The sequence below is a fragment of the Phacochoerus africanus genome, chromosome 1, assembly GCF_016906955.1.
Source record: "Phacochoerus africanus isolate WHEZ1 chromosome 1, ROS_Pafr_v1, whole genome shotgun sequence".
NCBI classification, from domain to species: domain Eukaryota; kingdom Metazoa; phylum Chordata; class Mammalia; order Artiodactyla; family Suidae; genus Phacochoerus; species Phacochoerus africanus.
Window position 1 is genome coordinate 149,086,652 of NC_062544.1, and position 20,853 is coordinate 149,107,504.

Sequence of the window (20,853 nt, forward strand, 5' to 3'; positions counted from 1 at the left end):
GCCACTTCCGCCAGGAACTGAAGCCGCCCTCCGCAGGATTATCCAGTTTTTAGATTATTTCCGCCCACGTTTTTTCTTCCGACGTGCGCCTCTTAGTGGCCTTGAGGGAATAAAACAGCGACTGCGGAATTCCCCCACGTGAATTTAAAGAGCAAATAGACTATGTAACAGCTCTCATTCAATGGGCTTCTCACAGTTCTGTGAAGGTAGTTCTATCAGTTTCCCCATTTTACAAGTGTAGAGAGTGAAGTTTGGGGTTTTTACTCCAAAAACCACACTTCTGACCATTAGGCTAGACTGTCTAGTTTTTAATTGTTGTTCTTGGCTTGCTTCGTTTTAACTTTTGTTTTTAAGATTGCTGTGAAAATCAAATTTCAGGAGAAAAGAAGCCCCTTGATTCCACAATCCGAACATGATAGGGTTGTCATGTCATCAGTGACCTGAGGTAGAGAAGTTCCAGGCCAGCTGGAGACCAAAGCTGAAGGGGATTGTGTTGTCGACTGAGTGATGGGTGAGAAGGGAAGGGAGTGAGTGTTGACAACTCCTCCCTGACATTTTGACTGTGGAGGGGAGTGTGAGGAGACCCAGAAAAGTGAACCGTGAAATGTGAAGTGAAGGTCTGGTCCAAGGTCACACAGCTGACCACCTGGGGAATCCTGCTGGTCCTGGGGGCTGAAGGAGTCAGCTGAGGTTCCAGGCGGGAAGGCACTGTGCTAACAGCAGCCCACATGGTGTGTGCCATGGAGAAGGTCTTGACAGGGTCAGGTGAGTGAAGCGGGTGACCAGCTCATGAACAATTGGGCATCCTTGCAGTTGTGAAGGCCTAAGAAATTTAGAAGAATGACCCAAATGGCTTAGACCTTGCAGGATGAGAGACTTGCTGCTACTTATTTGAGGGGGGCACGGGGGCACAGGAGCACCACACTGCCTGCTGCTTCCCAGTAGGCACCGAGACTCAAGATAAGAGGCTCAGGACCTCAGCTTTCCAACACCCCTCTGGCCACAGCTCCTAAGCAAGAAGTCACATCAGCTGGATCACAGCAACTCCATCCTGCTTTATTTCAAAAGAACAAAGGTCAGGAGAGGGAAATAACCACATCTTTCCCTGGACTCATCTGCCCTCTGAGACCCTGGACACTTTGGGATGACTTCCCACTGGAACAGTTTCTCCCGTCCGGCTCTCTAATATTCTCCCGCGTCTTTGGCCCTGGGCTGCTGACTGCTCTGGCTGTGGCCCCAAGGTTGGCTAGGTTTGGCAACACCTGGGCCACACTAGATGTGATAGATCTCAGGGGCATCGTAGTAGGCACAGGTCATGTAGTTCATGGCTTTAATGGGCCACCAGTGGTTCGGGTGGTAGGTGACTGAGTAGGCTTGGGGTGTGCGTCGGACACAACTGAAGAGTGCCAGGCTGCGGTCCACGGTCATGGTGGGTAGGTAGAGCTGCAGCTTGTCCAGGAGGTGACCCGGCCAGAAGAAATTGGGATGAGTTCGCTGAGGACCACTAGGCCTCTTCTCCTTCAGCTTTCTGGAGAGTGGGAAGACAAGGGGATGGTCATTCATATGGCAAGGGGGCAGCAGAGCCCGCCCACTGTGAGCAGTGGAGGTGCAGCACCATGCTAGGTACTCGTACTCAGTCCTCCCATCAGTGTCACATGGAAGGCTCTGTTGTCCCATCTGCCTCACCAGTGAGGACTCAGAGGCCCAGAGAGGCGAGATCATTTCCCCAAAGCCACACGGCCAGCAAGTGGCAGGGCACAGGTTTGACTGCCAGTTTGCTGCTTCTAAACCTAGACTCTTAAGACCATACCATCTGCTCTGGAGAAGCATTTTCATGTGCTGTTCACAGTGCAGCCTCTGGAGCCAGTCCATATCCCTGCTCCACCATTTAATAGATGCGTGACTTTGAGCAAGATAGTTAAACTTCCCGTGCCTCAGTTTCCTCTTCTATAAAATGGGTATGCCAAGAGTAACCTCCTAGGGTTGTTGAGAGGATTTATGTGAGTTAATACACAGCAGACATGCAGAACAGTGTCTGCCTGGCACTCTGGGCACTCTGTCATCTTACTGCCACTCAGATCCTGGGTACTGAGTCCCAGACGCTGTACTACCACGTGTCCCCTTGACCCTGCAAGTCTTGGGCACCTCCCTCCCACCCAGCCCCTTCCAGAGGCAGATGATTGTTACAGACCTGGTGAATTCCTCAAACTCCTTGAAGTGTATTTTCTTGTTTTTTGTTGGCATTTTCCTACTGGATAAGAGAGAGAAAGAGGCATCTTGTCAGGAGGGGGCACTCCCGGTTAATGGGGCCTTGGGGGCCAGGTCAGGGCAGCAGGGGACCCAACTCTGAGTCCAGACCAGAGCCCTGACTCTTTCCCCCATGCTCCGGGAGAGCACACAGTAGCCTGGGGTGACTAAACCTCAGGGCCCCGTTGGTCAGGCAGATGGGATGACAGCCCTGGGCTGGTAGCCTGGCCGGCTGGGTGGCTTGGGGTGAGTCACTGCCCTGGTGGAACCTCCCTGCACGGAGCCCTCCAGGTCGTTAGGAGATGTGCTCAGTAATCTGAATCCTTCTGGGGCCCCTGACTCCCACGTGCCACCAGAGCCGAATCCAGTCTTGAGGACAAGGGTGGTGAAAGCCAAAGCCCCAAATCTCGGGCCTGGCAGACATCACCTAGTCGTCCATGGCTCTCTTCCCAGGCAGCCTGCATCTGGGCTCAGAATCCTTCACAACACACCCTAAGAAGCCAGGGAAACCTGTCCATCCCTGTCCCCAGGGACTTTTGTCCTTTATAACTGTGGCCTATTGAAGAGGATGAAAGTCACGTTCTCAGGTTCCCTAGGTTCATGGCTCAGGAATGGTGGCAGCCAGCCAGGGGCTGGAAGGCAGCCACTAGTGGGTCAGAGAGGACCCTCTAGGCCACTGTGACCTGCCGGGCTTGCACTCAGCTCTTTGCAGCCAGGGCTGTGGGCAGCCCCACCTGCAGACCTAGCCCACTCCTGCGCTTGAGAACGCCCTGACAGGGCAGTGGACAACAACAATCACTACTCATGTGAGCTGCTGAGAAGTTTACATGCATTTCTCCTCAGTCCTCACCCATTTCATAGATGAACACGCCGAGGCTCAGTGACTGAAATAGCTTCTCTGCTGAACCACGGCCTTTTCCACATGGCTCTGCGGCTCCCAACCCAGCTGCTCTGCCCAGACCACTGGGCGGTAGCTGGCAGTGGTCTCGGGTTTGAGGGGGTAGGCCTGGGCCCACCCCCTCATGGCATCTGGCCAGCTGCCTACCTCCTCCCTCTGCAGGAACGCCCACTGTTCTCCAGTCTGCGGTCACTGCTGCTAGTCATAGCCTGCCCTCGAGTCCCCTCCTACCAGAGGAGGATGTTTTCTTAGAGAGACTTGGGTTGATCTGAGGGTTGGTAGGGAACACCAGTGCAGAGTACTTTTCTCCTCCTGGGGGGCTGCAAGCCTACCTCTTCCTAGAGAAGGCAGGGCAGAGAAGGGGCCGCCACCACTGTCCTCCGCAGGGCCCCTGACACCCAGCCCATAATCTGTGAAGGGGCATCCCCCACTTCTCTGAGAAGTCCCTCTTTTTAACCTTTTCCAGAGATCATACAGGAGGTGGTCAGGAGGGCAGTTGTATGGGAGAGGGTCAAGGAGGCTGTGGAGACAAGTGCCAGGGTGACACCAGGGACTGGCCAGCCCGTGGTGACCACCTGGGTTGGACATGCTGGGGTAGGACACAGACACTAGCAAAACGTGACACTCCAGCCCCTGCAGCGATGGGGACAGCAGCAAAGGGCAGGGGTGGGGGTCTAATACTCAGCTTGTCAGGCTTCTTATCTGTAGGCTGGGAGGTGCCCTGGAACCTGAGCAGGGCCAGGTTCGGGCTGAAGGTCCTCAGGTCTGAGTAGTAGCCTCCAGGCTGCCGAATCGGGCGCACCTGGTCCTTCTGAAAAATGATCTTGTCTCCAGGGTACAACAGGGCTGTGAGCAGCAAGAGAAACAGCCTGTCAGCCCAAGACCCTCCCCTCCCAAGCCTTTGGGACAAAGGGGGGCTTTCCCCTCCATTTTTTTCTTTTTTGGCTGCCCTGTAGCATATGGAGTTCCCAGGCCAAGGATCAGACCTACACCAGATCCTTTAAAACACTGCAGGAGTTCCTGTCATGGCTTAGGGGTAACGAATCTGACTAGTATCCATGAGGATGCAGGTTTGATCCCCAGTCTTGCTCAGTGGGCTAAGGATCTGGCGTTACCCTGAGCTGTGGTATAGGTCGCAGATGTGGCTCAGATCTGGAGTTGCTGTGGCTGTGGCATATGTAAGCCAGCAGCTACAGCTCTGATTTGGCCCCTAGCCTGGGAACTTCCACATGCTGCTGGTGCAGGCCTAAAAAGGCAAAGCTAACTAACTAAATAAAATGCTATAGATGCTGCTGACCCTGTTGTGCCACAGAGAAAACTCCTGGGGGGCGGGGAGCTTTTTTAAAAAAATTAATTTACATTTTTATTTGAAAAGATTTCTCTGATATATATTTTTTTAACTTCTAAATGATTGTAGATTCATAGCAAGTTGCAAAAATAGCTCAGGAGTTCCCTTCATGTCTCAATGGTTAGTGAACCCAACTAGTATCCGTGAGGACTCAGGTTCAATCCCTGGCCTCACTCAGTGGGTTAAGGATCTGGCATTGTCAAGAGCTGTGGTGTAGGTTGCAGATGAAGCCTGGATCCCGAGTTGCTGTGGTTGTGGTGTAGGCCAGCAGCTGTAGCTCTGATTAGACCCCTGGCCTGGGAACCTCCATATGCTGCAGGTGTGGTCTAAAAAAGAAAAAAAAAAAAATAGCACAGAATGCCCCTCAGACCCTTCTCCCAGCTCTTGGACCACCCACTCGAGGTGCCTTCAGAGTGCGCTGGAGGCGACCGCTTAGGTAGTTTGGCCCGTGTACTGAAGGCCCCGGGCCACTCCCCCCTGAGGAGACCCGTTATGGGCTGGTTTGTGTCCCCCCCCAACTCATATGCTACAGCCGTATCCTCCAGAACCTCAGAATCTGTATGTGGAGGCAAGGCCTTTGGAGAGGTGAGTGAGCTGCAGTGAGGCCAGCCTGGCTGGTGTCCTCAGAGGAGGAGATGTGGACACAGAGACACCAGGGGCACGTATATGCACCGAAAAGACAGAAAGACCATGTGAAGAGACAGCCAGAGGATGGCCTCTATGGGCCAAGGAGAGAGGCCTCAGAGGAAACCAACCCTGTGGGCACCTTGGTCTTGGGCTTCCAGTCTCCAGGACTGTGACAAAATACATTTCTGTTGTTTAGGCCCCCAGGCTGTGATGTTGCATGGTGGCAGCTCTAGCCACATAACACAAGACCCTGTGCACTTGTGTTAAAAAGATGGAAATAATCTTTTGTGACTGTTAATTGTTGTTCTCAGGTAAGTCACACCGCTCTCCAGGCACCTGCCTCAGAAAGACACACTCCCTGAATGGCCACAGTCCCTTCCCGCCCAGGTTCTCTGGGAGAACCCCGCCCTCAGGTGCAGCTCGCTCCTTCCTGGTCTTAAAGCACAGAGAGGGACCTGCCCATTTAATATGGCGCTTTGTAAATCTGGGTGCCGGCACTGCTACCTGGCCATCAGAGGCTGGGGGACACTGCCCTGTCCCAGGTCCCAGAAGCACACGCTCTACCCAGAGACAAGAAGGGTTCAGATCTGCCTGGAGCTATGGAGACACAATTCCTCCCCCAAGTGGAGGTTGAACGGCCTCATAGCACCTGTCTCTGAGTGTTTTCTTCCCACCTCGTCGGCCGAAGACCCATGAAACAGGCCTGGCCTAGAGCAGTGGTTCTGGAACACCCAACACAGCCAGGCAGTTTCCACTGCCAGCTGGTCTTCCCCTCTGAAATCAGGACTGTCTCTTTATGCCCATCCTCTGGCTCCTTCACCCAAACTCCTATCCTGGCACTTCCTGCTCTAGAGTCAGGAACCCCACCTCTAGTCCTGTGAAGCCTGCAGCCCATCAAACAGTGTGGGGCTGCTCCTCTCTCCTCCCTGCCTTTTCCCCAATGTCCCCACCATGGGCCACGGTGGTGTGGCTGGACAGACATCAGCTGGGGAAGGACAAACCTCAGGTGGACGCCTCTCTTGCCCCGGCTCCAGGCTCCCTAAGCACTAGCACGGGGGCCCTTACCTCTCATGAGGATATCCTCGGTCAGTGGGAGGCCATAGGCCTCGCAGAGCTTCCAGCACTGCAGGTAGACCAGAAAGGTGTCTGTGCGGGACCTGTTGATGATCTCTCCCATCTCCCCCTGGATGGTGGACGGGAGGCAGTGCTCATCGAAGTGCTCATTCCCGCTGCGCACCAGACGGCAGCGCTCTGTGTACTGGATGGAGGGGACCTCGAGCTGCAGAGACAGCAGAGGCCGGCACTTGCTCCCAGCCTCCTGGCCAGGGCAGACCTGGAGCTTCCCCACCCTGGGGCCCCAGGAGGGGCAACAGCAAAGATGCACCTTCGGAAGTCAGCAACCAGGGAGGACAATCGCACAAGGGTGGCCTGCGTGGTTCTGTGTGCCCATGCGCAGCGCCTTACACAGAGGTGCACATGGGACAGTATGCTACAGACGGTAGGTCCCAGAGGCGTCCTATTGAAACATGACATTCAAGTGTCTGGCTGTGTGGGAATTTAAATGAGGTGCAGCCACCTGTGACTTTGAGGTAGAAGCCACGTGCTATGGATGACAGAGCAAGGTAGAAGAGGCCTGGGTAGTGGGCAGCCAGTTTTGGCCTTCTTAGATCTTTAGAAGGAAAAGAAAAACCTTCTAACATCAGAATCAGCAAGCCATCGTGGCTCAGTGGAAACGAATCCGACTAGGAACCATGAAGGTTGCGGGTTCGATCCCTGACCTCGCTCAGTGAGTTAAGGATCTGGTGTTGCCGTGAGCTGACAAGGCTCGAATCTGGCATTGCTGAGGCTGTGGTGTAGGCCGGCAGCAACAGCTCCAATTAGACCCCTAGCCTGGGAACCTCCATATGCCATGTATGCGGCCCTAAAAGGACAAAAAAAAAAAAAAAAAGAGTATCAGCAAAGTTAGCTTATAGGTCAAGTCTGGCCCACCAATTTTTTTTTAATAAAGTTTTATTGGCACACAGCTGCACTCAGTTGTTTAGGTATTGTCTGTGGCTGCTTCCACGTTACAACGGCAGAACCAAGTCACTATGACAGAGACCACATGGTCTGAAAAAACTTAAAACATTACCATCTGACCCTAAACAGGGAAAGCTTGCTGATCCCTGCTCTAACATTTTGGTGTTCTTATCATGTATCTAAATCAGATCGTAGTATAACACCTGGCAGTGCCTGATATTTTATGCATACACACACACACACATAAAATACATATGTATGTGTGCATCTACTAACAAGGGTGTGTTTGAAAATACTTATTGGTATATCTACCAATTATATTAGTATTATATTAGTGTTGTTTGTCTGCCTGACTAGACTCCCAGCTGAGGCTGGGGCCATTTTGTTCTACGCAGTACCTAGAATAGTGCCTGGATATCACAAGCTCTTAATAACTATTTATTGGATGAATTAATTCCTCCATCCTCCACTCATCGTGTGTTTCTGGAGTGTCCACTCAGTGCCAGGGCCCAGGCCGGGTGCTTGGACTCTAGCAGAGACCACAATGCAGCCCTGGTCTCCAGAGGCAAAACCATAGTGAAGGACTGGGAGGGAAGGGAACTCAATATGTTGAGAAATGTTATCTTACTTCATCTTCACAGAAAGCTTGTGTGGTAGGTGGTGTTCTCATTTATGGAAGAGGGGAGAGGGAGACAAGGAAGCCAGTTCCCAAGAGCTCCCCGAGCTGGAAGGTGGTGCAGGGGGCGGGGGGGGGGGATGTGAACCTGAGCCCATGCAGTCACCAAACTCTGTCCCTCCCCTGTTGATGGGGGCACCTTGCTCTGCCGCCTCCTCTCACGGTACCGCTTGCCGACGTCTTCCATCTCCTCCAGGGTCATGGGCCGAGCCTCTGTCCCCATATCGACCACTGGCACAGTCAGCAGATCCATCTTGGGAGGCTGTGGGGTTGAATTCTCTCTCTGCTTCTTTGATGGACTCTGTGGGGAAGCACTCTGCTTGGCAGGTCTATAATCTAGGATAAGAGGAAACAGAGAGAGAGACTAGCAGGAACTGAGCGAGTGCCTGGCCCTGGCATCCATCAAGCAGGTAGTCAGTGTCACCAAGCAGGGGCCCACGTGTACAGTTAGTCAGTGCCACCTGATGGGCACCCTGAGATGTATTCTTCTATCTCCACCATGGCCTCTAGAGCGTGGGCTGCCTGCTCCCTCACCTGTACCACAGCCCCAGCCTTCCTGTGACCGTTCTTATCTTCGATCATCCTGTTTTCACCAAAAGCAAATAGGATCTTTTCCAAAAAAATCAGCCAAATCACCTCATCTCCTGTTCAGAACTCTATACTGGCTTCCCATAGTGCTTATGCTAAAACCCATAATGTTCTCCCTGGTCTTCAAGGACCTGTAAGATCTGGCCTCAGCCAACCATCCGTGTGACCCATCTTACCACCAGCATCCTTTCCTCACTCTTCCTGGCCACCCTGACTTCTTCTGTCTCCTAAAGACCTCTGGGTTCTGTCTAGGTTGTGCTTCCCCAGAGTGGCTCCTCACCGGTCACTTAGGTGTCTGGGGTGATGCCAGGCACCTTTTCAGAGAGGCCTGGCCTCACCACCACCCTCTCACTTTGCTCGGCTGTCTGCAGAGCATCTGTCACTATTGGACACATCTTGGCTCATCCTTCACACGGAAGCTCACTGAAGGCTTCTTCTCGGCTCTGTTCCCAGCTCCTAGCTCCTAGAAGTGCCTGGCACATAGGAGGTGCTTAGCAAAGATCCAAATGAATGAGCACATCCATTGCTCCTGCCCCAATTCAGGCCTCCACTGTTGAAGGCGGAAATGGAATCCTGGGCTTGCCACCTCCTATTTCTGAGACTGTGGACAGAGGGTCAGCCTCTCTGAGCTTCAGCTTCCTCCTTGCAAAGTGTGAACAGCAGCCCTGACCTCCGGGGACTTGAAGGAGAAATTGAGCAAATGCTGTGGATAAATGGGGGGTAAAGCTTTACAGCCCTCAGGGGTTGCCTCCAAATGCCACCGCCTTCTCCCTTGCAAGCTAGGTGCCCAGACTCTTGATGCTGCTGCCCTTTTAGGCAAAGCAAGAGACACCCAAGTCCACTTACCCTTCCCCCTGTTGCTCTCCAGGGAAAAAGAAATCAGTGAGGACATGGAGAGAGCACCATTCAAATACCTGCTCTTGGCTACTGGGAAATAATTGGCCCCAAATGCCTTTGCTGCAAAAGTGTATCACATGATGGAGGATAATGTAAGAAAAAGAGTATATATATATATATATATATATGTATATATATATGTATATATATATATATATATATATATATATATGACTGGGTCACTTTGCTGCAGAAATTGACAGATTATTGTAAATCAATTATAATAATAAAAAAATGTTTAAAATTTATCTTGGTGTTTAGTATGCAGCAGGCACTCAATAAATATTAGTTCTCTCTTCCTGTTCAAAAAAAAAAGTGCATCATGGTGCATTCTGATCATTCACCAAATAACTCACAGCTGACTTCATGGATGATGATGAGCTTTGGTAATTCATGATGAAAAGGCAAAAACAGGGTGGGTGGGAAAGCATGCCCAAATCAGAGGACATGCCAGACACGAAGGTGTGTGCAGGGGGTGGGGGTGTCATTGCTGTGGGGGCACCCAGGTCCCCTGGGATTCTGAGAGGGACGAGACCCTGCCTGGGTGATGGTGCCTCAGCCTGGAGGCTTGTTGAGACTGGAGGTTGGGACCCTCACTGCACCATGGGACTGAGAAGTCGGTGCTCCAAGGGACCCGCCTCCAAAAGGACCAACCCATCAGGATGCTGAACACCCAGCTCAGTGGGCCATGGACTCCAGAGGCCAGGCCCAAATCTTCCCCTCTGTAAAGAACCCCCTGCTGTCCTCTTAGGGATTTTTACATGGCCTGAGGGGAGACAAGGAATCCACTCCAACTCCCCACAAACATGTCTGAAATTAAATTCCTGCCAACTTTGTGGGTGGGGGCAAAGCAAGATTTGTTTCATTCAAAAGAAGAAAGATGTGTTTGTATTGGGGAGGGCTCTGGAATGGTGGGTGGTGGTCAAGGGGGTCTTGAATTTTATCTTTTTTTTTTTTTTTTTTTTTTTGGCAATAATGGCACTAACTATTGTGATGCCTGTGTTGTAACTTCATAGCCAGAGCTCCGCCTGGTCCACTTTTAATTTGCCTCTGTGCTTCGTCTGGACAGATGTGGCTTCATAAGCACACAGCTTGGCAAATGGAACTTGAGCTAAGCAAAACCTATGCAACAATTCATGGCAGCCCTGCTAATATCCCTGAGAGCAAAATACCAAAGGAGATTTTCTAGTAAACTCTAAGCACCTGCTAATTCTGTTTCCTGAATTCTAGTTAACTTCTTATCAGTGATATGTAGATTAATAGTAGAAAGGCCTTCCATACAAAAGGAAAGGCTTGCTGCTTGGGTCAGTTCTCAGCTTAGCAAGTGGGTTTTGGTGGGCTGAAACCACGCTTCAAGAGCCCTCCTTTAAGGACCAGGGCTGGGCCTCATTCATCTTTGAATGGACACGGTAGCTGGGCACTCAAGAGAATGTCTACTCCATGGTTGATCTCTGGGCCTGGAAATTCCACGGAGAGGCTTGCCCCTGCCCCAAGTCAGCCAAAGCTGTAGAAGACATTTGGGAAGTGAGCCACAGCTGCCTCCACCCAGCTGGCTCCCAGGATGGGGAAGTGGAGGCACGGGGCAGGGGCTGGGAGGACGGATACATACACTCCGCTGCTGTTGCCAGGGTGCTTTTCTGCTGAGCCAAGGACCACTGCTTGTAGGTGCTGGTCAGGCTGTCTGTGGTGATGCTGTTGTGCTTCCCCAAGGAGCTGAGATAGATCACGATATCCTCCACGTCCCGGCTTTTCAGAGGGGCTCCCACCTGAGGGGAAAAGAGATGCCCCAAGGGCAGGGAGGCTACAATCCAGACATCCTGCCGACCTGGCCACACTTCCCCATCTACCTTCATATGCAGCCGCTCTCAACTCAGAGTTCAGAGCCTTTTCCCAGGCCCCGGATGCACCCTGCACATTCTCACCCTCCACCCTTACTCAGACATCTTCCTCTTTCTGCCAGAAAAACCCCTATCCCTCCTTCACGACCCAGTCCAGACATGTTACCATCTTGGCAGTGTTTGTGACTTCTTCCTCTGGGCTCCCTCCCACTGCATTGCAACCTCAACCACAGCCCTCCCAGGTTGGACTGCAAGGATTCCACATCTTGTCTACAAGGGACACATAAGCCTCCCTTAACTGAAGTGAAACAGAATCTGAAAGCTGATACACGTTCCACTTTCAAGCACAGTGAGCAATTGTGGAGAAGCTTAATGCTTGCCAGCAATGTCATATTCTCAAGAATAAAGGTCTCAAAAGAAATTGCACTTTGAAAGCTCCTGTTGTGGTGCAGTGGGATCGGCAGCCTCTTGGGAACACTGGACTCAAGTTCGATCCCTGGCCTGGCACAGTGGGTTAAGGATCTAGAGTTGCTGCAGCTGTGACCTAGTTTGCACCTGTGGCTAGGATCTGATCCCTAACCCACGAGCTCCATGTGTCGTGGGGTGCCCCCTTCCCCACAAAAAGAAAGAAATAGAACTTTGCTTTTCAGCTTCCTTAGACTATGGCCGTTGTTCACTGAGTGTTCCTTAAAGAAGAACAGAACACTCCTCCTGCTAAAGGGTTTAATGTTTTATCTTTTTGTTTATATTGCTTAAAGAGCCTTTATCTTTTTGTTGTAATAAATGCTTTGAAATACTGTTCAGATAATTACATGTCATAAAACGATAGCATAAAAGCTGGTGATGATTTAAAACCATAAAAGATGTAGCACCCCCCCCAAAGTGGTTTTTTTTTAGGTATCAAGTATCAAAAATCTATAAAAGCTTAATTCACCCAGGCCAGGAGTCAGCAAACTTTTTCTAGAAAGGGCCAGAGAGTAAATATTTTAGGCTCCAGGAGCCATATGGGGTCCATCATCGCTATTGCCCTCGTAGTGGGAAAGCAGCCCTGATGACACACAGACAAATGAGTGTGGCTGTGCTCTAATAAAACTTTATTTACCCAAACAGGAGACAGGCTGAATTTGACTCCTGGGCCATGGTTAGCAGACCTCTGCTAGACCCAGAGAACTTTCCCCGGTGTTGGGGATGTTCTAGCCCACACGATCCAACAGAGGAAGCGCTCACCACCTGCGACTGCTGAGCTCTTGAGCTGTGGCAGGTGTCACTGAGGAACTGGATTTTTAATTTTGTTCATTTATAATTAATGTGGATTTTTTTTTTTTTTGCCTTTTTCTAGGGCCGCTCCCACGGCATATGGAGGTTCCCAGGCTAGGGGTAAAATCGGAGCTGTAGCTGCCGGCCTACGCCACAGCCACAGCAACGCCAGGTCCAAGCCGCATCTGTGACCTACACCACAGCTCACGGCAACGCCGGATCCTCAACCCACTGAGCAAGGCCAGGGATCAAACCCACAACTTCATGGTTCCTAGTCAGATACGTTAACCACTGAGCCATTATGGGAACTCCTTAATGTGGATTTTTGAACAACCACACTTTAAACTGTGGTCCACAGAGCCGCAGCAAGGGCTGCACTGGGAGCTTGTCAGAGTGCAGCATCTTGGGCCCCCACATAGAGGCACAGAGACAAATCCTGCACTTTAACAAGACTCTATACGATGCATACACCAGTGACAGTTTGAGGAGCTCTAGAAGGTCCTAGAAGCAGGACTGAAGGCCCAGCCCTCTGTGCTCAGTTCTGGGGTCTCAAAACCAAGCCGCTGGCTGGTTATGGGGCCAGCTCCGCAGACTTCCCACTCATGTTGGGCCTCTTCCACTCAGACCAGTGCGAGGGTGGCCTTGGGGGTCTGATGGGGGCTCAGGTTAAGCTGCATGTTCTAATCTGGCTGCACGAGTGATAGGCCAATGGCCAGAGCAGACCTGGGGAGGGGGCGGCAGGGGTGGGCACATGGACACTCCAGCCCCCCTCAGGCCAGCCTGGAGGGAAGAGGTGCTTACTGCCTTCAGAGCCATGATGAACTCCTCCCTGGAGATCCTCTGGTTCTCGCCCCGGTCCACCTTGTTAAATATCTCCAGGATCTTGATCTTCTGGCTGTGCAGGTAGGCGTACAAGGCTGACAGGGCAGGGGGTCTGGGCAGTCGGAGCTGTGGCACCAGCAGGCGGGAAGGTCGGAGGGTTTTCTTCTGAAAGAGACAAGAGAATGGGGCAGAGGGTAAAGCTCAGGGGAGACAGGCTATGAGTTGGGGGTCACCAGGGTCTGGGGAAATGGGATTGAGGGAGGAGAAGCTACCGCACAGGCAGCAAGTTGGGGTGCAAGGAACACCAGGCTCCGGGCGGACACCTGGGAGACTTTGCTTCCCTGGCCTCTGTTTTCCCATCAGAAACAAGAGGCTAGGGCAACACGAGAACGAAAGTTTCATTCTGGTCCACATCTCTCCTGTTAGACCCTAACCCAGCAGAACCCGATGGGGCCTTCCCAGAACAGACCTCTGCCATGGCCACCTCCTGCCTTTTGTCTGTTGAAAAACTAATAAATTTAATCAGAGAAGTGAGACAATGAGAAAGAGAGAAAAACAGTCAAGCAATGGCGCTCACATTGCCGCTCAGCAGAAAGGAAACTAGCTAGCATCCATGAGGATGCAGGTTTGATCCTTGGCCTCGCTCAGTGGGTTAAGGATCTGGCGTTGCTGTGAGCTGTGGTATAGGCTGGCAGCTGTAGCTCTGATTGGACCCCGAGCCTGGGAACCTCCATATGCAGTGGGAGCGGCCCTAGAAAAAGGAAAAAAAAAAAAAGTTTATACAAATGTTTCTTCCCTCCTCATTCCTGTGAGCCCTGTGAGCACCTGCTAGAGTGTACAGCCCCTCAAGTGAATGAACAAGTGAACAAACAATGGTATGTAACATGCCTCACAGATGAAGGCCGGAAATAATTCCACCCACAGTGGATTTAAGATACAGTTACAGATTCCTCAGGTCTCCTGCCCCACAGGTGGAACCCAGCTCACCTGCCCTGGAGGGTGGGCAGTACCCAGTGACTTCCTTCTGACAAAGAGACCATGGTGGAAGTGATGGTGTAGAACATCTGAACTGAGACCTCTTGAGGCAGGTCATAAAAGGCACTGCAGTCTCCTCCTTGCTCTCCTGGACTGCTAGCTTTGGGGGGAGCCAGCTGCCATGGGGTGAGGACACTTGAGCAGCCCCAGGAGAGGCCCACATAGAACTGAGGCCTCCTGCCAACTTGGAAGCAGGTGTTCCTGCCTGGTCAAGCCCCCAGATGTCTGTGGCCCAGGCCAGCATCTTGAGATGACAGCCCAAGCCAGAGCCACCCAGCTAAGCACCTCCCAGGGTCCTCACTCTCAGAAACAGTAAGATAATAAACATCTGTTGCTTTAAGTCACATTAAGGGTATTTGTTATGCAGCAATAGATACCAAATGCCTCTCCCTTTCAGGACTTCTGTTTGCTCCCCTGGGCAAGGGTGGATGGGGGTGGGAGATAGGGGGCCTAATCCGAGGAAATGAAATGACAAGAGGCCCCTAATACCCTCAATGTCTGTATCTGGCGAATGGGGCTGCTCACCTTGGTGGCTCTGGCAGTAGTAGCCTGCTGGGCCATCAGCCAATCATCATGCTCCTTGTGGATCCAGTGGAAGACTTTGGCCTCAGAAGGTGTGAGTCTAGGCTTGTTCTGCAGCCACTTCTCTATGTTGCCAAATGACTCCAGGTCCTGCCGAAGCTTCAGCCTCTGGCTCAGCCAGACTGAGTCCTCTGGCTGTTCTTGGACGTCCCCAATTTCCAGGGCTTCGAGGCTGGGGCTAGGCTGTGGGGGAGCCTGGGTTTGGGGTGTGGGGTTGGCGGGCATCGCATCTTCCTTGGGAGGCAAGATGAAGATCCGCCGGCGACTCCGAGGCAGGTGGAAGTCCTCCTGCTTGAACTGCTTGAAGCAGTGGGCGATGACCAGCTCAGGGTTGAAGACAGGATCCTTGCTGGTGTTTTCATTGTCAAACAAGGACTTAGACTGGTAAAACGCTTGGGAGAAGAGGGTTAAAAGGTGAGCTCCTTTCCAGGAAAGGACCAAAGGAGTAAGGAAGGAAAAATGCTTTAGCACCAGGCTAGGCATTGGGCCTGGCTTTATTGTCGTCTCGCTAAAATGATGAAAATAATGACATCTAATGGGACTGGGCCTGCTGAGGGATGCTAAGGGATTTATACACTTTCTCATTTAAACTTCTTAGATCCTAACCTTACTCCACTCTACTCCCACCCTCCAATATTCCTTGGCAATCAGAATGATCTTTTTAAAGTGCCACTCTGATCTGGTCAGATCAGTGCCCTGACCCTGATGAGTAGATTCTCTTCCGCTGCACCACGATGGGAACTCCTCCACCTATTTTGAAACACTTCCATCACTTTTCTTTTCTTTCCTTTCGGTCATGCCTGTGGCATGTGGAAGTTCTTGGGCCAGGGGATGAACCCACGTCACAGCATCGACCCGAGCCACTGCAGTAACAAAGCTAGATCCTTCACCAGCTGTGCCACAAGAGAACTCTTTCCATCACTTTTCATAGCCCTCAAAAAATCTCATGACCCTCCTCTGACAGCCTTTTATGCCTCATCACTTGCCTCTTTCTATACTCTGTCCAGACCCTTGACCTCCTCTCTGTTCCCCGAATAATCCAAGCCCCATCCTGCCTGAAGGCTTGGCACACGCTGCCCCCTCTGTCAGGAACGCTCCCTCTCCCATCCATCTCCTCCTGCTCCTCCTCAGACCAAATGGTACCTCTCTAGCTCCAGGCTTGCTTGTATCCTCAGGTTATCTCTGCATATCACAACCTATACTTTTCCTTCAGACCACTTATCGTAAGCATGTAAATCAAGGGTTGCAAACTAGAAGCCCTCATACCGAATGAAGGGTAGGGTCCTGTTTTGCTTGATATATGTGTTTGCTTAAAATTTTCCAGTTTGCATTGCTTGAGGCTGGAGTATGCCCTCCTCAGCTTGCCATAAGCACCCCATCCCTGTCATCTCACATGCAGCTCACTCATTCATTAAGCGCTTGGTTCAGGCAGGCATTTTCATTTGAAATCCCTGGTGCAATTACTTGGATGCTGTTAACTTTTTCCAATATACTGTGAACCAGGACCACATCTCTTTTGTTCCCTGCTGGACTCCCAGCACCTTCACGGTGCCAGCGTAGAGTGGGGGCTCAGTAAATACTTGGTGAGTGAGTGAATGACAAGTGGACAGACCTAACACGTTGGCACCATGATTACATCCACGTTATAGAAAAGGATACTGAGGCTCAGAGAGGCCCAATGTCACGCAGCTGATTAGTAGCAGAGCTGGCACATGAACTTGGGTTTGCTTGGCCGCCCCAGAGATCAACTCTTAGCCATTACTTGATATTACCCCAGGCTGCACCTAATCCCACTGAGTCTCCATTCTTTTATGTCTAACATGACATAAACTTTGCGTAGCAACCTCTTGAAGCTGTTATGAAGATCAAATGAGTAACAGGTATGGGAATGTTCTAAGATTCAGAAGGGATATAGCATTATTATTAAAAATATTGTCACCACCATTTTTCTTCTAAAACCAAAGCTCTCCTGCTTACAACCCTTCTATTGCTCCCAGCTGCCTCCAGAATAAAGTTCTGTCTCTCTAACTTGGCCCCACCTGTCCCACAGCCCCACCCTTCCTCCCCGCCCTACCCCCACCAGCCCCCACCAATTTCTCTGGCTCCTTCTCCCATTCCCTTGGCCTCACCTTGTAATTGTACCCAAGCTAAGCTGATGGTGGTTCCTTGTCCCCTCTATCCTGCCCCTCCCCCTGAAATCATGGTCTTTCCTCTCTTTGGAATGCTCTTCTCTCTCCCCTGCTTCATTTGATGACTCCCTACTTAGCTCTTAGGGCTCAGCTCAGACCTTACCCCACTGAAGCATCCTAACCCCAACCCCACCTTGTGCTCCTCTGGGTCCCCAGAACCCTCGTGTTTAACCCCCTCATAGCATTTACCATATTTTTCTGGATGAAGATAATTTTCTTTCCCAACAGTCTGTGAGTTTCCGAATGGCAAGAACTGTGTCTTACTTCCTGTGTGTCCCTCGTGCCCAGCCTGGCACAAAGTGAACAGTCAGTATTTGTGTTAGGTATTTTTATAATGCCCATGTGTTCCTTTCATAGTCAGAGGATAGTTAACGCATATATCAGTGTGGACAGAAGTAAGCACTTCTCAACAACCCACTTATTTCTTTGAGGACAAGATCCTGGGTACAACTGAGAATTCTATCATTCACCAAATCAGCATTTTCTTTTCTTTTTTTACAGCTGCACTTGTGGCCTAGGAAGTTCCCAGGCTAGGGGTTGAATTGGAGCTGCAGCTGCCGGCCTACGCCAGAGCCACAGCAACATGGGATCTGAGCCGCATCTGCATCCTACACCACAGCTCATGGCAACGCCAGATCCTTAACCTACTGAGTGAGGCCAGGGATCAAACCCTCATCCTCATGGACACTATGTCAAGTTCTTAACCTGCTGAGCCATGATGGGAACTCCAAACCAGGAATTACTGTGAATTATTCAGTGCTTGGCACAGTCTGGGTGCCCAGGTGTCAGTGTGCGGGCACAGAACAAGGTGGGGGGACCAGAGGGGTGACAGGGTGCTTTCAGAAATGCTGATGGAGGGGATCTGGGAGATCATCACGCAGGAGGGGACACTGAGTGTATGTTAAGAATGAGCTGGGATAGAGGCCAGCATGGGGAAAGATCAGGGTGGGGTCTAGGGAGTTAGGGTTACTAACTAGTTTCACAAACTGGAAAGCACACTGTGTGTGAAGGAGGGGGTTCATGGGAAATAAAGTTGGTGTCACCTTGAACACCAGGGTCAGGAGTGTGAACTGTACCCTGCAGACCAGTCTCGCCGCTTCCGCTTATGCCCTCCCCAGACCCCAAATCCACGATCTGCCTTTAGCCAAAAGGGTCCCTTTCCTATCTGAAAGCCTTCCATGGCTTCAATGAAATGGGTTCTCTGTGCTTAGAATAAACAACCCCCTTTCCCAAGGGCCTGCAAAGCTACCCTGCTGGCCTGGCCCGGCTCCTGCCTAGTCTCCTGTCCTTGCTGGCTTCTCTCCAGCTGCACTGGTTTCCTTCCTGTCTGTCCAACTACTGGCTCTATCCTGGTTATTGGTCTTGGTGTTTTCTGTGCCCTCTGAAGGCCATGGGATTCCCTATGTTTTCCCCTGGCTGAGTCCTCATCACATAGTTCTCAGCCTGGTGTAACCCCCTCAGAATCATCCCCCACCACCCTCTGGAAGGCTGCATGCCCACCATACCGTGGAGCTTATATTCTAGTGGTCTTTGGGGTCCTACGCACCTGATAGGAAAGTGATGTGGGCTCTTATAATAAAAGAGGTTATCATGAGGTTTGGGCAGAGACTGTGTGAAAATGTTCCCAGGGCATGGGTGAGGCAGGCTCTCAGAGGCCAGATGGTCCTGCTGCCTGCCCAGGTCAGGGAACTTTCTGTAAGACCCCTGTGGACTTTGCCTTTCTTTATATCCTTCTGGTGACAGGGTGTTGTCTACTTAACATTGTGGGTGCCTAATTCTGACTGCTACAGACGTCTTCTTTATCCTGATAGAATTTGTTTCCCTGGCATTTCTACCCTTTGATCCTAGTCCTCCCCACCAATGCCCCAGAAAACACACCTGTTCCTTCTTTTCTGGAATAGCCCCTTCAGGTGTCTGGAGATGATTCAACACTTTGTTGAAATTCTCTACTTTTTGCTTGGTTCTGACTCAAATCTCTCCATAAGTCCAGCCTACCTCTCTGGCTACACATTCTCTTGGGCCCCTCTTTTCCTACCTACCCCTAAAAAGTTGGTGGCTTCCAGGCTTATAATTTTTTTTTTGAATAATCTCCTCCACTTTTAAGTCTCCACGGCCTTTTCTATGCAGAGGAGAGCACACCCTACCCAACATTTATGACTAGGAATTAGCTCCAACTTTCTACATACAGCTGCTCCTAAAGCATCCTCACTTGTAGGGCCTTCAAGGATCTCAAACTCAACCAACTAAGAATGACCTTGTCTCCATGTTCCACCTACTCTGTCCTTCCTGGTAGTTTTCTTATTTCTGTGGAAGGCACCTTCATCTACCAGGTCAACCTAAGCAGCATCTTTGATTGCTCTTTCCAAGATCCCCTCCCAACCAGCCCCCAAGTTCCTGTGGTCCCCTTAGTTCCCTCTAGCCTGGTGCCTTTGCGTCACCTCCCAGCATCTTTGGCCTGGGCATTTGGGAGAGGCCCAGATTTCTCCTGGCTCAGTGAGAGACAGGCTCTCCCCACACCCAACATTCTGAGTCAGCCAATTCAGTCTCTGCATTTACTGGAGCTCCCAGACTGACCCTGTCATTCCCAGTGGCTTCTCCATCTCCTGGCTCACAAGATCACTCATGATGTTGTCCATTCTGACCCTATTCGCTTCTCATCTCTGGCAACACTTAAACTACCAACAGTTTTCTGAACACAACATGTCTATGAGCTTCTGTGCGTGCTGATCCTTTGGCCTGGAACGCATTTCCTCTCCCTTTTGGCCTCTCTCTTTATATCATTAATTTAAGCCCCAGTGTAAAGATCTCTTCCCCGAAACTTGGAACAGGTCCTCCCCATCCTCTGCACTTAGCAGACTGTCTTACTGCTGGGTGTCACCCCTGGACCTAGTATTCACCCCTTCTTCTATAATTACTTATTTGTCCTTCACCTCTGAAGTTGCAGTGCTTGGCAGGGACTTGTCCCACAGGCCATGGCCAAAAGTTTGAAGACTGATGCTCTTCTTCATGCCTCTTCTCCAGAACCGAACACACTAATGTCCAGGGGAGAACCAGGGCCGGCCAGAGCGCCTGGACACCTTTCCCCAGGCACATGAGTTGGACCTCTGGTTCTAAGCCAAGGCAACTCTACCCACATTCCAGCCCAAGTACGGGAAATCCGACCTGTGCACAATCTGCTCCCGACTCCCTGGTAACCCCCCACCCAGAGAGGGGACGGCACAATGAGGTATTCGTCCCTGTTCTAGCCCTCACCTCACTTGCGGGCATCTACCCAGGGGCTGAGGGCTTCCTTACGGCGTCGTTGATTACAGGGAGCTTACCTAGAAGTGACCGGAACAGAGCTTCGTACTCTTCGGAGGAATCATCCATGGTCGCGGCGCTGGGAGCGGGTGCTGAAGAGAGTGTGTGAATGCGTGTGTGTCTGTGTGTGGTTGCTTGCGCGGAGATACGGGGTACCAGAAAAACAGTAACACCAAGTTTGCAAGAGACTGGCGACTGGCAGAGCTTGGACGCAACTGTTGCCAGGGCTACGGGCGCCCCGCACTGATTGGCTGGGCGCCGCCACGTGACCAGAGGCCCTAAATTGCAGACCGCCGCAGCAGTTGCCCAGGACAATCCCGCTCCCTTCAGGGTACCTGGGAGGAACCGCAGGGAAGTGGTGCCACTGAAGAGAACCCCGCTCTGTTAAAGACAGGATTTCTTTCATTGGCCCAGTGGCCCCTGAATCTGGAGTAGTAAATGGATAGAGTTTCCCTTAAACTCTAGGGTTTTCATCTGGTCTCATCTTTAGGGCTATGTTCTCAACCAAAGAGCAGGCCTGCCTCCAGAGG

At 51.4% G+C, this 20,853-nt stretch overlaps 1 protein-coding gene across 1 annotated transcript; it reads right to left on the reverse strand.

The window, feature by feature from the left end:
• Positions 1 to 1,035: 1,035 nt before the first annotated feature.
• On the reverse strand, positions 1,036 to 20,526 carry EFCAB12 (EF-hand calcium binding domain 12). Its single transcript, XM_047781356.1, has 9 exons — positions 20,344 to 20,526; positions 14,778 to 15,226; positions 13,197 to 13,382; positions 10,910 to 11,066; positions 7,955 to 8,151; positions 6,186 to 6,399; positions 3,832 to 3,991; positions 2,192 to 2,251; positions 1,036 to 1,528 (listed from the first exon to the last, which is right to left on the reverse strand). Exons 1-9 carry the CDS (start codon positions 20,390 to 20,392, stop codon positions 1,273 to 1,275), a joined length of 1,728 nt encoding a protein of 575 aa, XP_047637312.1. The 5' UTR covers positions 20,393 to 20,526; the 3' UTR covers positions 1,036 to 1,272.
• Between the last annotated feature and the right edge of the window lie 327 nt (positions 20,527 to 20,853).

Bases quoted from the DNA above. Each gene is read 5' to 3' on its own strand.
- EFCAB12 (XM_047781356.1), bottom strand. From the start codon at position 20,392: ATGGATGATTCCTCCGAAGAGTACGAAGCTCTGTTCCGGTCACTTCTA. The intron at 6,400-7,954 runs GTGCCCCCATCA...CTGTCTCTGCAG, and splicing joins AGAGGAGGCGGCAGAGCAAG to CTCGAGGTCCCCTCCATCCA. The intron at 2,252-3,831 runs GCTGAGTATTAG...TCTCTTATCCAG, and splicing joins ACAGATAAGAAGCCTGACAA to TAGGAAAATGCCAACAAAAA.